The 12,413-nt window shown below is 40.5% G+C and overlaps 1 protein-coding gene across 1 annotated transcript; it reads left to right on the top strand.

Annotated features, from left to right (window-relative positions):
- Positions 1 to 1,984: 1,984 nt before the first annotated feature.
- Positions 1,985 to 4,639, top strand: LOC138023566 (E3 ubiquitin-protein ligase TRIM71-like). The gene has a single exon (XM_068870571.1). It carries the CDS (start codon positions 2,008 to 2,010, stop codon positions 4,174 to 4,176), a length of 2,169 nt encoding a protein of 722 aa, XP_068726672.1. The 5' UTR covers positions 1,985 to 2,007; the 3' UTR covers positions 4,177 to 4,639.
- The last annotated feature ends 7,774 nt before the right edge of the window (positions 4,640 to 12,413 follow it).

Raw genomic sequence — 12,413 nt, 5'->3', positions numbered from 1 at the left:
CACGACCGAGGTCAAGATTCTCCCATACAGACCGACTAAGCTCGGTTAATAAGATGCTTATTATATGGCGAACAAGAACAATTTAACTCTTTTAATGTAACTGGTTTGTACTAACTGACATTTTGCTTGCGAACGGCGATGAGTGGGGATGAGCTGAACTTAATTCTGTCAAAGTTTGCTCGCCATCCTCTCTTTTGTCATCATGCTGTTTGGCACTTCCACAAATAAATATTGGTAAAAGAAAATACTCAATATTTTTGCATTTTAGTTTGCATCTTTTCACCGCGAAACATTACCGGTCTAGATGCCGGTCTAGATGGGAAAATCTAGACCGCGGTCAATATCGATTTTAGCCAATCAAATTCGTGAATTTTGTAGTTCCCAGTCCTCGTGAGACAGAGCCATATAATAAAAAATCATATTGAATGATAAGAACAAAATAACAAAAAAGCAGAACAGAACAAGAATAACGAAAACAACCTTGGTTATTCTTGCGATTGCCTCCATTTCTGGACATATCTAAAAAATATATGTGCTACAAGCTTGAACGTGACTTGAACCTATGAAGATGGGGCATGGAAGCCGCTCATTCGCGATTTTATGGATGACTCCAGATTGATACACCTGCACTTCAGTGACAGAGTCTTGAAGCAAACAACCGTGGACAATTTTTCTGTCGGTGTACGTTGGATCAGTGGCTTGATCTGATCGGCGTAATTAATTACAAGTTGAGAAACTAAATATTTTAAGCAAGAGCCGATACAACGTAGATTTGATATTTTAGTGGTGTACTATATTACGGCTGGCCAAACCAGCCTTCTTCAGGTACAATGAGAGTTTACATTGGATTTACTTCGATGTACATATATATAGTGAATGGATGTTGACGTAATACTGGACAAAATGTGATAAAACATGGCATTTACAACGAATTTGAATTCAAATACTAAGAGTAACGGGAAAATAACGGAGTGACTCTAAATAACGACATACAAACGCGACTTTCTTACTAAACAAATACAACGCGCCGCAGACATAACACGCATGCATACCCAACAAACCCGAACGCATACCTTTCATAACGACCTATAATCCATCACTTCCTTCCATCTTCAACATAATTAAAACAAACACTACAATCTACTTCTTTCCTCTGACCGCTGCAAAAATGCTTTCCTACATCTACCTGTTGCGGCTTTCAGGCGCTCCCCTAACCTTCGAGACCTGCTGGTAACAGCTAAACTGTCCCCTAATGTAACTCACTCTAATTCCGCACTTCCTTCCGGTTCTTTTCGCTGTGGCAAAAACTGTGCTACCTGTCCTTTTCCATGGACTAACCAACTACACATTCTTCTCTACTGGCGAAACACGCTCCATTAATTCCCACATAACTTGCGAAACTAAAAACCTCATCTACACATGTAACAGATTCCATCTGCAGTACATAGGAGAAACTAAACGACGTTTAAAAGACCGTTTTAATGAATATCGCCACACTTAAGATAACGTTAACTGACACCAAATCCAAACCTACTACAGTCGCAGAACATTTCCTCTTCCTCTCCCCACAACATCTCTAAGGACATGCAATTAATTCCCATCGAAAATATATTTTCTAACAGAAACTCGATCCGTAAAGCCAGGGAAGCTCTTTTAATTTCAAAAGGCAGGACAATTGATCCCAACGGTCTTAATATCCGCGAAGAAACATATTAGATTTTAGTTTATTGTTTAGAGTCATTTCCGTTATTTTTCCGTTACTCTTAGTATCGTTATACCCGCCATGTTTTATCACACTTTTTCCAGTAATATTACGTCAACATCCATTTACTATATATATGTACATAGAAGCAATCCAAAGTAAACTCTCATTGTACCTGAAGAGCCGGCTGGTTTCGCCAGCCAAAATAGAGTACACCACTAAAATATCGAATCTCTTGTTTAAAATAATTAATTCATTGACGTCATTATATCACGCGCCCTTATTTTACGCTGCTTGGCTTCATCATGGATGCTCAACCGCCTTTAAAGAAACTTAAAAAGGAAGCAGAATGCCCATTGTGCATAGAAACAGTCAAAAATCCCAAGACATTGCCATGTCTTCACTCATTCTGTCTGGAGTGTCTTGACAAACATGCAAACTTCGCAAGGAGACAGCTAGAAACAACAATCAAATGCCCGGTTTGCCACAGTTCATTCCAAATTCCCGAAACAGACACCTTCGACTATTTGCCGTCCTCGTTTCATCTCAACCGATTGGTGGATGTTCTCCCTCTAGAAGATGGCAGCATTCAGTCTCAGAGATGCAACAGTTGTGACGAGAACAACACGGCAACGTGTTACTGTTTCGTGTGCCAGAATTTTCTGTGTGCAGCTTGTTTTGAAGCTCACCAACGCTTGAAGGCTTCAAGGGGTCATCGCAGTGTTTTGATCGACAAACTGCAAGCGCAAGATGTGCAAGATTTGATCCACAGACCCGTGATGTGTTCACAGCAATATCATGAAGATCAACCCCTAGAATTTTATTGCGAAGACTGTAAAGTTCTGATTTGCCACAAATGCACTGTAGTGAGGCATAATCGACACACTATGACAGACACTCTCAAAGCTGCACAAGAACAAAAGATGCAAATAGCCGACGCTGTGGCCAAAGTGAAAGCGGAGATTATCAGGTATGAGAATGAAATTAAGAAACAAACTGACCTAAAAAACAAAAACAAAACGGAAATTATGAACGAAGAAAAGAAAATGACAGACACTGTAAAAAACTTTATTTTTGATTTGCGAGAGCACGAGAAGAAAATGAAGGACAAGTTTCGCCAAATTTATGAAGCGGAACAAAAACATCACGCAATGCGACTGGAAAACTTCGAGCTGGTTGCCACTCAACTGAAAAGCTGCGTCGAACTCGGCCAGAGTATCTTAGAAAGAAACATCAGCGCCGAAATTCTACAAACAAATCACGCCATCCTCGGACGCTGCAAGGATCTGTTAAATGATCGAAAACTCAATCTTTACAGGTCGCCACATTTGCATTACTTGGTGGAAAAGAAATTGGATCTCACGGATCGAGTTGTTGTCACCAAGACTGATCCCTCAAAGTGCTTAGCTGAAGGTCAAGACAACAAGGAAGTACAGGAAAGAAAGGAGACATATTTCGTAATTGTTACAAAAGATTCAGATGGATTGCAATGTTATCAACAAGATGATAAAATCAAAGTCGACATATTGACTCCAAAAGGTGATAACCTGAGAGCAGACATTAAGGACACCAAAGATGGGAAATACACGGTGAAATACACACCACAAGGAGCCGGACAACACAGAGTGGAAATCCTTGTGAATGGACAGCCGCTGACTGATAGTCCTTGGATTGTGAATCAATATCAATTTGCCTTTCAGTTTGGTTCAAAAGGAAAGGGACGAGGAGAATTTGAGGTCATTGACGATATTGATGTGAGTGGCAAAACGGGAACGATTGCTGTTGTAGACTACTGGGATAAAAAAATTCAACTGGTTAGCTCTGAAGGAAACTTTCAAAGGGAGATAAGTCTTGACTGTAGACCTTTGTCCGTGGCATTTACAGACTCTGGTGATCTGTTGACTTTATTTCGGGAAAGCGACAGTAAGCTTCGTCTATTCAGTGAGGAGGGTCACTTCATCACACACATCAATGATAAACATCTTGATAAACCATACCACCTTTTCATTGCAAGTGATGGTCGTATAATCATACCTGACTATGGGGACAACAAAATCAAGGTCCTCTCCCCTGATGGGAATGACTTGCTCCAATCCTTCAGTGCCCCAGACTGTGGTAAATACCCATCCTGCGCTATTTATCACCAGGACAAATTCTTTGTTTCTTATTACCATGCTAATTGTGTCAAGGTATTTGACAAAACAGGAGTGTATTTACATGACATTGGCTGCGAGGGGTGCAATGATGGCCAGTTTGATGGTCCTGATGGACTCGTTATTGACAAATACAACCGACTGATTGTGTGTGATGCACGTAACCATAGGCTGCAACTCTTTACCCTGGATGGCCAGTTTTTGAGTAAAATTGATGGACAGTATTTCGAAAATGGCTTTCCTATTTATGTTGCTATAAACAGTGGTGGCAGTCTCATAGTAGCCGACTTAGGCAATGGACGCATTTCTGTTTTCCATTAATATGTAATGTATTTCTGCCTTATTAACATAAGGCTAAGGTTTTCTAATCAGTCAGCCGAGAATAAAGTAATATGTTGCCTCCACTACTCAACCGGACATTCAAGCACATATAAGGGCGCGTTGAACAGCCAAGCCACCGTGCAGTTTATTAAGCATTGGAATAGGTACAAAAATATTAATATGTACATTAATTCTAAAATAAAGAGAAGAGCAATGCACCACAGCCGGACACGAAAACCACTAAAACACTAGCAGTTGGAAAAAAGTGGGGAGCGTGTACCCCCGACCGAGGCAGTGGTGCGACCCTCATGGTCCTAGGGAATTCTAATTTAGACACTACTTAATTACAATTTAAATGAACGCTATCATATACCCCCGAAGGCCTAAAATTCCAGATTACCGGACCTCTCATTTGGTAGGCATGTAATAGTTATGGAATTGAATGAGAAAGAAGACTGAAGGCTTGGCAGTGGTTTACACTTCTTCTTCTTCTTCTTCTTCTTCTTACCGTGCAGCCCACCTCCTTCTCATAAGAGAATATTCTTGTGAGCGTACAGAATAAGAAATAAGAAGTACAGGTATGAATATGCAAATTTCACGACCTGCACCACTCAGACTCCTTTAAAAAGAAGAACCTATTTTAAGCACATAAACAGGCTTATTTTGTCTTATGCATCAAATATGTAAGAACCTATTCACCTTGAACTGGACAATAGTAGGTTCATGTATGCGCGATTTTACTGTATTCTATCTCCTTGACGTAGTACAATGTGAGCGAAGTATCCTAAAAATAAATTTCTGCCTCAGGCTCGAGGCTCCTGAGAAAGGATATTATTTACCTTACAAATCCACAACGTTTCCCAGATGGCGCCGTTAGGTTGCGTGTCATGCCTACTGCGCATGCCTGTCTGGGCACTTCTGGGGTCTCGCCAAACTCGAGGACGTTGGTGAGAGTGACTTGCCGGCGTCTTTAAAATAGCAGGACGAAAGGTTAGTTGTCGAAGTTTCTGTCGATGCTCCAGGTGCGACGACCTTCTGCTGCGCCATGGCGAATAGTCCAACTAAAAATAGAAGTCAAATCTTCATATCGGCAAGGATAGGTATAGCGCATGAGATCCATGCATAATGCTGGAATCGGAACTAAAACTAAACCATTGTAGGTGGTTGTCTTGTCAGGCAGTTCAAATGTCCTCCCTGTTGAAACGAAACTGAGCCTTGCATTCGAAATTTGTTTTCTTATGTAAATCGGATCTCTCATAGTTCCTGTAAGGCCGAAACTCTGGGCTTTTTGACTTGTGGACATCGTATCAAATTACAAATACTCGTTTGCTCAATAAGCGTATGCAATACAAGTTTCCGTTTTTCTGAAGTGTTTTGAACAACTTGCCTTGTGAAAACATGACAAACTTCAGAAATGGAGATAAAATTTACCGTACGCGCTAAAACGTCAACGTCTTTACTACGAATATCATAAATTTAAATTTCTACGGGATGGGGTCGCGGGCTTATGATGTGCCCCAGCAGTGCCGTCGTGCGAGCGTCGTCGATTCGTAAGCTCCCTTTTCTACGACGACGACGTCGACGAAAACTTCACCTCCAAATATAACTATTTACATTCCTATAATTTTTCGTGATTATTCCGTCTCGTTGACGTCGTACAAAGTGGGCGATTGATTGTTAAGAGTAGTTTAAAAAATGTTGTGCTTTTCATTGCTTTTTCTGTTGGTTGGCTCAAAGCTCTCGCGACACAGTTGTAGCCAATCAGAGGTTGAAGCGACAGCAGTCGTGACACATTTGTATCCAATCCGCGGCTAAGGCGAAAGAGATCGTGACACATTTGTTGCCAATCTAAGGCTAAAGTGAAAGCATTCGTGACCTGCTTAGCGTCGACTCCATAAATTGGTCTGCGTTATGATTTGCTATCAGTCTGCACACGAGACTTACCTGTACCCAAGACTCAACGGGAAACATTGACATCTTTCAAGAATCCGTTGATTATCGCTGTCTGCGGTTTTGTGTTCTACGCCTGATTAGTTTTTTTCTTTCCAACACTCTGTTGCTGACATAAAGGGTGCTTTCTGTTAAGCAAAAATTTCCGGAAATTTTGGTCTGAGGTCAAATCGAAAGGCCCGTTTCGGTTCGGACCGACCAGAAAAGTGTGAACCACTTATGGAAGTGGTCCACTTTGACCGGTCCAACAGGTCGGACAAAAATTTTCCTTTTCATTTTCTGATTCTGTTTTTTCTATGGCTCGACTCGCTTAGTCATTGCCTACAATATGGCAGATGGTTTGGGATCTAATTACGAATGCCTAGTTTGCGGGTTTCGGAGTTACTTACGGTCGATTCAGACGCCAAACCTTTCATTAGCCCAACTAAAGGACGGGGCCTACTATTGTTATTGCGCATACGTTCTGCGCATCTAGAGATACTCGGATTTCCTATCGGCGGTGCTTATTAATACGGGGATACCTTTGCGCGGTTCAAAATTATGCGGAGAAAACAGAACTTAGCCAGTTCTCTTGGTATCCAAAAAGAAAATTGGGGATAACCATGCATTTTTCACAGATAATTAAGCTCAATTTGGAAAAGAACGCCACACATTGCTTTGTATTTTAAAGCTTTTTACAAATATTGTTGATTAATTATCTTCGAAAAATGCGTGGTTACCCCCAATTTTCTTTCTGGATTTCAATATCACTTGTTAAGACCTGCTTTTCCCGCATATTCAGTAAATCGAGCAAAAATACCTTTGAATTAGTAGGCACCGTCCTTAATAAATTGAATTAAGTACAGGAAAAGTTTGTCGTCTGAATCAATTAAGAACGGCAAATTTAATTTGGAACGACTTAGCCGGTTTTTTCGCCTGGCCCAGCCGGGAAGTTCTGCGTTAGTACGGCCGCGGATCAGCTTTGATTGAGACGTCGAAATACTATCTATATTATGTGCCGAACTTAATCAAACCATGTTTTGCCTTCTACGGTCTTCTACTTAACAACCGCTAACAAAATGAATTGGTTTTCTTGGAAATGGATTAGGAACGGCTGTGGACCGGCCAATTAAGTTCAACGTCTGAATCATCAACAGGCATATGTCGGTCGACACTCGAATTGAGTTCGGCTCATGAAAAGTACGGCGTCTGAATCAGGCCCTATGCACTCGTGTTCGGCAAATTTTGGTTCGTGCCTGTATAAAGAGGTTTTCAAGTGACATCAGAAAAAAACTAAAATTTTGAGTTTTTTACTTCATCGCGTAAAAGACATTTTAAAGATATATTTGGTGGCTTGGTTTCAGCTCGGTAGCATGCTTTGTTTTGAAAATAGAGCAGTTTAAATTTCAATTGCTTCTGAGAAACATGTCACGAACACGAAAATAGCGATTTGCCTTGCGATCTCGAGTTCTGGATAACCAATATGTTAAGAGAAATGTCTATGTGAATGTTTTTAGCAGAGAGGAAAAATGTTTTGATCGAGCCAAAGTAAACTCCAGATGTCTCCACTGGTTTCCGGCCGCCATGTTGATGTCCCCCTGCATGAAGTCTCTATAGTGATCCATACTAAACACTATAATTTTGATTGGTACCCTTTGCCGATTAACTCGAGTTTGGAATACCGCACAACTCTAAAACTTTGACTTAATTTATTGAATGGTAAGCAATTTTAATTTTTCTTTGCGCGACGTGAAAACCACGAATTGAACAAACACGTTCAACTTTTTTCCCTTCATGTGGAAATATTTGCTTTATACGAAACATTGATTTACACGCATTTTCCCGCGCTTTGTTTGCAAAATTTGGTTCATACAAAATCTTAGAGACTCTTTTGAACGGTCACAAGCAGTCCTAGCCCCTTGGTCCTAACTGATGATTCTCAAACAATGTCTTCCTTACTCCTTAGAATCTTCGCAAAGCATTGGAACTATTGCGTCCTCCATGAAGGTTTACGGAAACCACCGAGTGGGAGAATAAGGAAGAGAGGACCTTCATTTAGTTTCGTCCAACCGGTTTCTGGACTGTCGGTTTGGCTTAATGGTAACCACCCTGTGTTTTCAGCCAAAACAAATTTTCAGGTTTTAAAATGGGTGTTAGTTCGTGATAAAGTGCATTAGAATGTCACAAAAAAAGATTTCGTGTGACTCAAGCGGAAAGTAGCCGCTTTTGACACGGTGGACCACAACATATCTTGCTACATTAGCTCAACTGCGCACTAGGTATAGGATCAGGGGAAACGCCCTGTCTCTACGATTTTGTATGAACCAAATTTTGCAAACAAAGCGCGGGAAAATGCGTGTAAATCAATGTTTCGCCCTCCGTTGGTTTGCCTCTTATCTCAACGATCGCAGACATTTCACTCAAGTAGAAGGCAATAAGTCAATCCTCTATGGAGCTGCAATGGAGAGTGCCATAGGAATGCGTGCTAGGGCCGATTTAGTACACTCTTTTTACACTGCTGCACTTGGCGACATCATTCGAAAGCAAGAGCTCCTCTTCCACCTCTATGCAGATGATTGCCAAATCTATGTGCCGTTCAAATCAAGTCCTGATGAAGTATCCGATGCTCTGTCAAAGATGGAGGCTTGTGCAAAAGAAATCTATGCATGGATGACATGTAATAAACTAAAACTCACTCGTGATAAGACTGAGTTCTTAGTAATATATGCCAAACATCGCCCCCGTCCGCCGAAAGATAGCATTACAATCGCTGGTGTTAGAATAACTTCAACGTTGTCAGCTAGAAACATTGGTGTAACCTTCAACGATGTTATGGATCTTGAACAGCATGTTAATAGTATTTGAAAAGCTGCTTTCTTTCAGACCCTTTTGAAGTCAACTTGTAAATAGCATGACGCCTTCTGTGAGCAAACTCGTATGTTACCGAAACAAAATGTAACCAATCACGTCAGCAAAGATTCCCTATATTAAATCTAAAAATATCTTTCATGAAGTTTTTCTTCTTTACAAGCCGGCTTCATTTTCTCTTGCTCTCCCATATCAACAACTAGTTTTGTCATCGTTCTTGCAAATTCAACTCGTCTAAGCTATGTACAAAAATGCCTGAAGCCAGTTGGGGTTCTTAAATTGTTGTTTTGATTTGAATGCTTCGTTTAGTTTTTATGCATAGCTCTGCAAGCTTAGCCGCCTGATCCCTTCCAAAACCAAGAACTGAGTACCAGGCCCGGATTGTTCAGAGGCTGGATAACAGTGTCCAGTGGGTAGGTCATTACTCAGAATGCAAAATATGTCCGAGGTTTTCGTACACACCCTTATTTCGATGTGCCTAGAGTGCGCATATTCATGGTTATGAGAGGCACTCATGTCCAATATAGGGAAGATATCGTTGACGTTGCCTATTGTCACTAATGTGCCAGCAAGAGCCTCGTTGGCTGTCGAAACAAAGGGTCTTTTGTTCCTGTGTTTGGCAAATTTGAATAACAAAAGCAATGTTTGTAAACAGATATCTTCCCTATACACAAACTGATACAGTCCGTCAAAGGATCCGTACGGACAGAGCGTATCATAAAAATCTTACGTTTTGATCGATGATGGACTGTATAAACGGGTTGGCGGTATTTTTGGTTTGAAAAGGCCGTAAATAAGTAGTTTACGGACTGACAAATGCATCTTATTAGTGTTCTCCTTGAGGTGAGGAGGCGAGACGTTAACGGTCCTTACGGTTTGTACAAACGGTGAAATGACACGGGAGGAAATACTGAAATCATAGCACCAATGAACGTTTTCAAAAGAGCATACAACCGACCCAGGTAGTATTGTCCATCTATACAGGTGAAACTTTGCGTCCTTTATGGGAAGCACCTGTGAATGTCAAAGATGTCCCAGTTAAGAGTTTATGGAACGTGCGTTTTCATATGATGGCTGGCAGAGGTTTCATTAAAAGGGAAGATTTACGATAGAACGAGAGGGCCATTTGCCAAGTATATCTAGTGGTTGGATGGAGTATTGATATGAGTACAAGTACAGTATGAGTACATTAGGTTAGAATGCGCAGCAGACGAGGCAAGCCCCTGGTTATAATCGGGGTTAGTTGAATTCTGCGATACAGGCTGTGTTAGATAAGTGGTAAATACTGACAGAACCTACTCTTTAGCACAGTAAAGGATAATGAGAAGCTCAAGCCTTTATTTATTCAAGTTCAATTTTACTTTCACGCCTGCATTCTCTAGTTTCTTTTGAAGAAGCAAGCTTGGTATTACCCTGATCATCAATCATAAACCCTCTGTAATGAAGCAGGAAATAATATAATAAAGCTAAGAGGTCATTATTTTGTATTTATTTGAAGTTTTTGTTCGCTGCTTGCCTCGCATGGACCACAAACTAACGTGCATCATAAGCTTAAATTTTACGACTTTGGAGCCTGTGAAAATATTTGATGTAACATGAAGAAGAAGGAAGGCCTACTCTGGGGCCTTAAGTCGCCTTAAGTCGCCTTAAGTCCACAAACACAACATACCTTAAAGTTAGCCTAAAACAGTTGAGAATGAGTCAATAAAGTAGTGGCAGATCAAGGAAGGCATCTTAATGTAATTGCCTCTTGGTTGATGTTAAAAAATAATAATAATGGGTAGGGCAGGGGGGTTTCCTCTCGATACCCATATGAAAGGTGCTGATCAGCCTGGTGAACTCCTGCCGTAATGCACCTATAAATAGGGAGTTTAAGAAACCACGACGGCTACGGCGACGAAAACGTCACTTCAAAATATAAGTTTGAGCTATTCTAAGTACTTCATGATTATTCCATCTTGTTTGTATTCTTCAATATGAGCGAAGTGACCTATAACTGGATTGGTAAGGACGGATTTGAAGTAAAGAGTGAGATTCAAAGATTAACTGTAGTTTGTCCACGTTGTCGTCAAAACCTCAAAATTGGTTATTTCACGTAGTAGTTTCGACGAGTACGGCAGGGAAATGTTCAAAAATGCGTGCCACACGTGCAGCACGATCATTTTGGTTCTTTTAACCAATAATATTACTGATTTTTTGCGTTGTCGTTGCCGTACCCGTCATGGTTGCTTAAACTCCCTAATGATAAGCCCCAGGAGGGGGAAATCTATGTTTGAGTGCTTATATATAGAATTCAAAATCCCAATTGTCAAAATGTCGACAGAAAATATATTTTTGCTAATATTAAACCCCCCTAGTAATAATGTTGAGTTACAGAAAATAATCGCAAAGCATATACATGACTGCTATGAAATTAGACAACAAACGTAGTTAACCCTTAAGATTAGAAAATTGTCAAATTGTAAATTTATTTGGAGGGTTGTCAATGTACAATGTATAAGACACCAAATAAAGTATGTATGTATGTATGTATGTATGTTCCCAGGGTGGGGATTTTGTTTGTACGACATATCCCCAGGGTGGGGAATTTGACGTGGGGTCAAGGGTCAACCATTGTTCGATGCAGTTTGATGACATTGGAATGATGTGTAATTTACCAAACTTTCTTCTAGAAATTGACAGTGCAAGCTACAGGAATCTTGCAGATAAGTTTACTAAGAGAAAAATAATTATTTGCTCTCATTTGTGAAATAGTTTGACTTCCTGGTTGTTTATTTTTGTTTTCATTATGAGTTTTCTATAACAGTCTTACGTAAATTATGTTTTTCTTTTGATGAATAAATACATAAGTTCTGTAGATGTCAGGAAAAAAAACATGCAATACTCTGTAACTTCAATTATATTTAACACTTATTTGCCAAGGCAAAGTGAGTGTACATCTGAGATGAATAATTGTGTTAGTATAACAGACGTCTACAAACATGGACCCTAGGTCCATGGACCACCCCTGTGCACCCGGTCCATGCACCCCTTCGTGGACCTGGTCCATGGACTACCCCTGTGGATCACCCCTTATTTTGGAAAGTTACAAACAAAAAAATCGTTACACGAAAGAGAGAAGTGATCGTCGCACTTATCTGGACAATTTAAGCACGAGTCCATGACTAGAAACTCGCGAGTAAAAGTATCATCCTTCCCAGGCTGTACAACGTTGGATATGAAAGATCATATTAAATCACTGCTTCGTAGAAACCCAGACGAGATAATTATTCACGTGGGAACCAACAGTCTAAGATCCTGCGACACTCCCCGTACTTGTGCGGAAGAAATGATCGATTTAGCCACAATGGCCAGCTATGATAATTACTAAATTACCCTTTGTTACGAGCTCCAACCTCCTTCTCGATACTCTCAAGTGGGAGAAGCTGTCTCTTCGACGT

Source organism: Montipora capricornis, chromosome 11 (assembly GCF_036669925.1).
Source record: "Montipora capricornis isolate CH-2021 chromosome 11, ASM3666992v2, whole genome shotgun sequence".
Taxonomy (NCBI): domain Eukaryota; kingdom Metazoa; phylum Cnidaria; class Anthozoa; order Scleractinia; family Acroporidae; genus Montipora; species Montipora capricornis.
The sequence above is the reverse complement of the archived record's forward strand: the minus strand, read 5'-3'. Positions and strand labels throughout refer to the sequence as shown.

Excerpts from the sequence above, each read along its gene's own strand:
- LOC138023566 (XM_068870571.1), top strand. The coding sequence starts at position 2,008 with ATGGATGCTCAACCGCCTTTAAAGAAACTTAAAAAGGAAGCAGAATGC.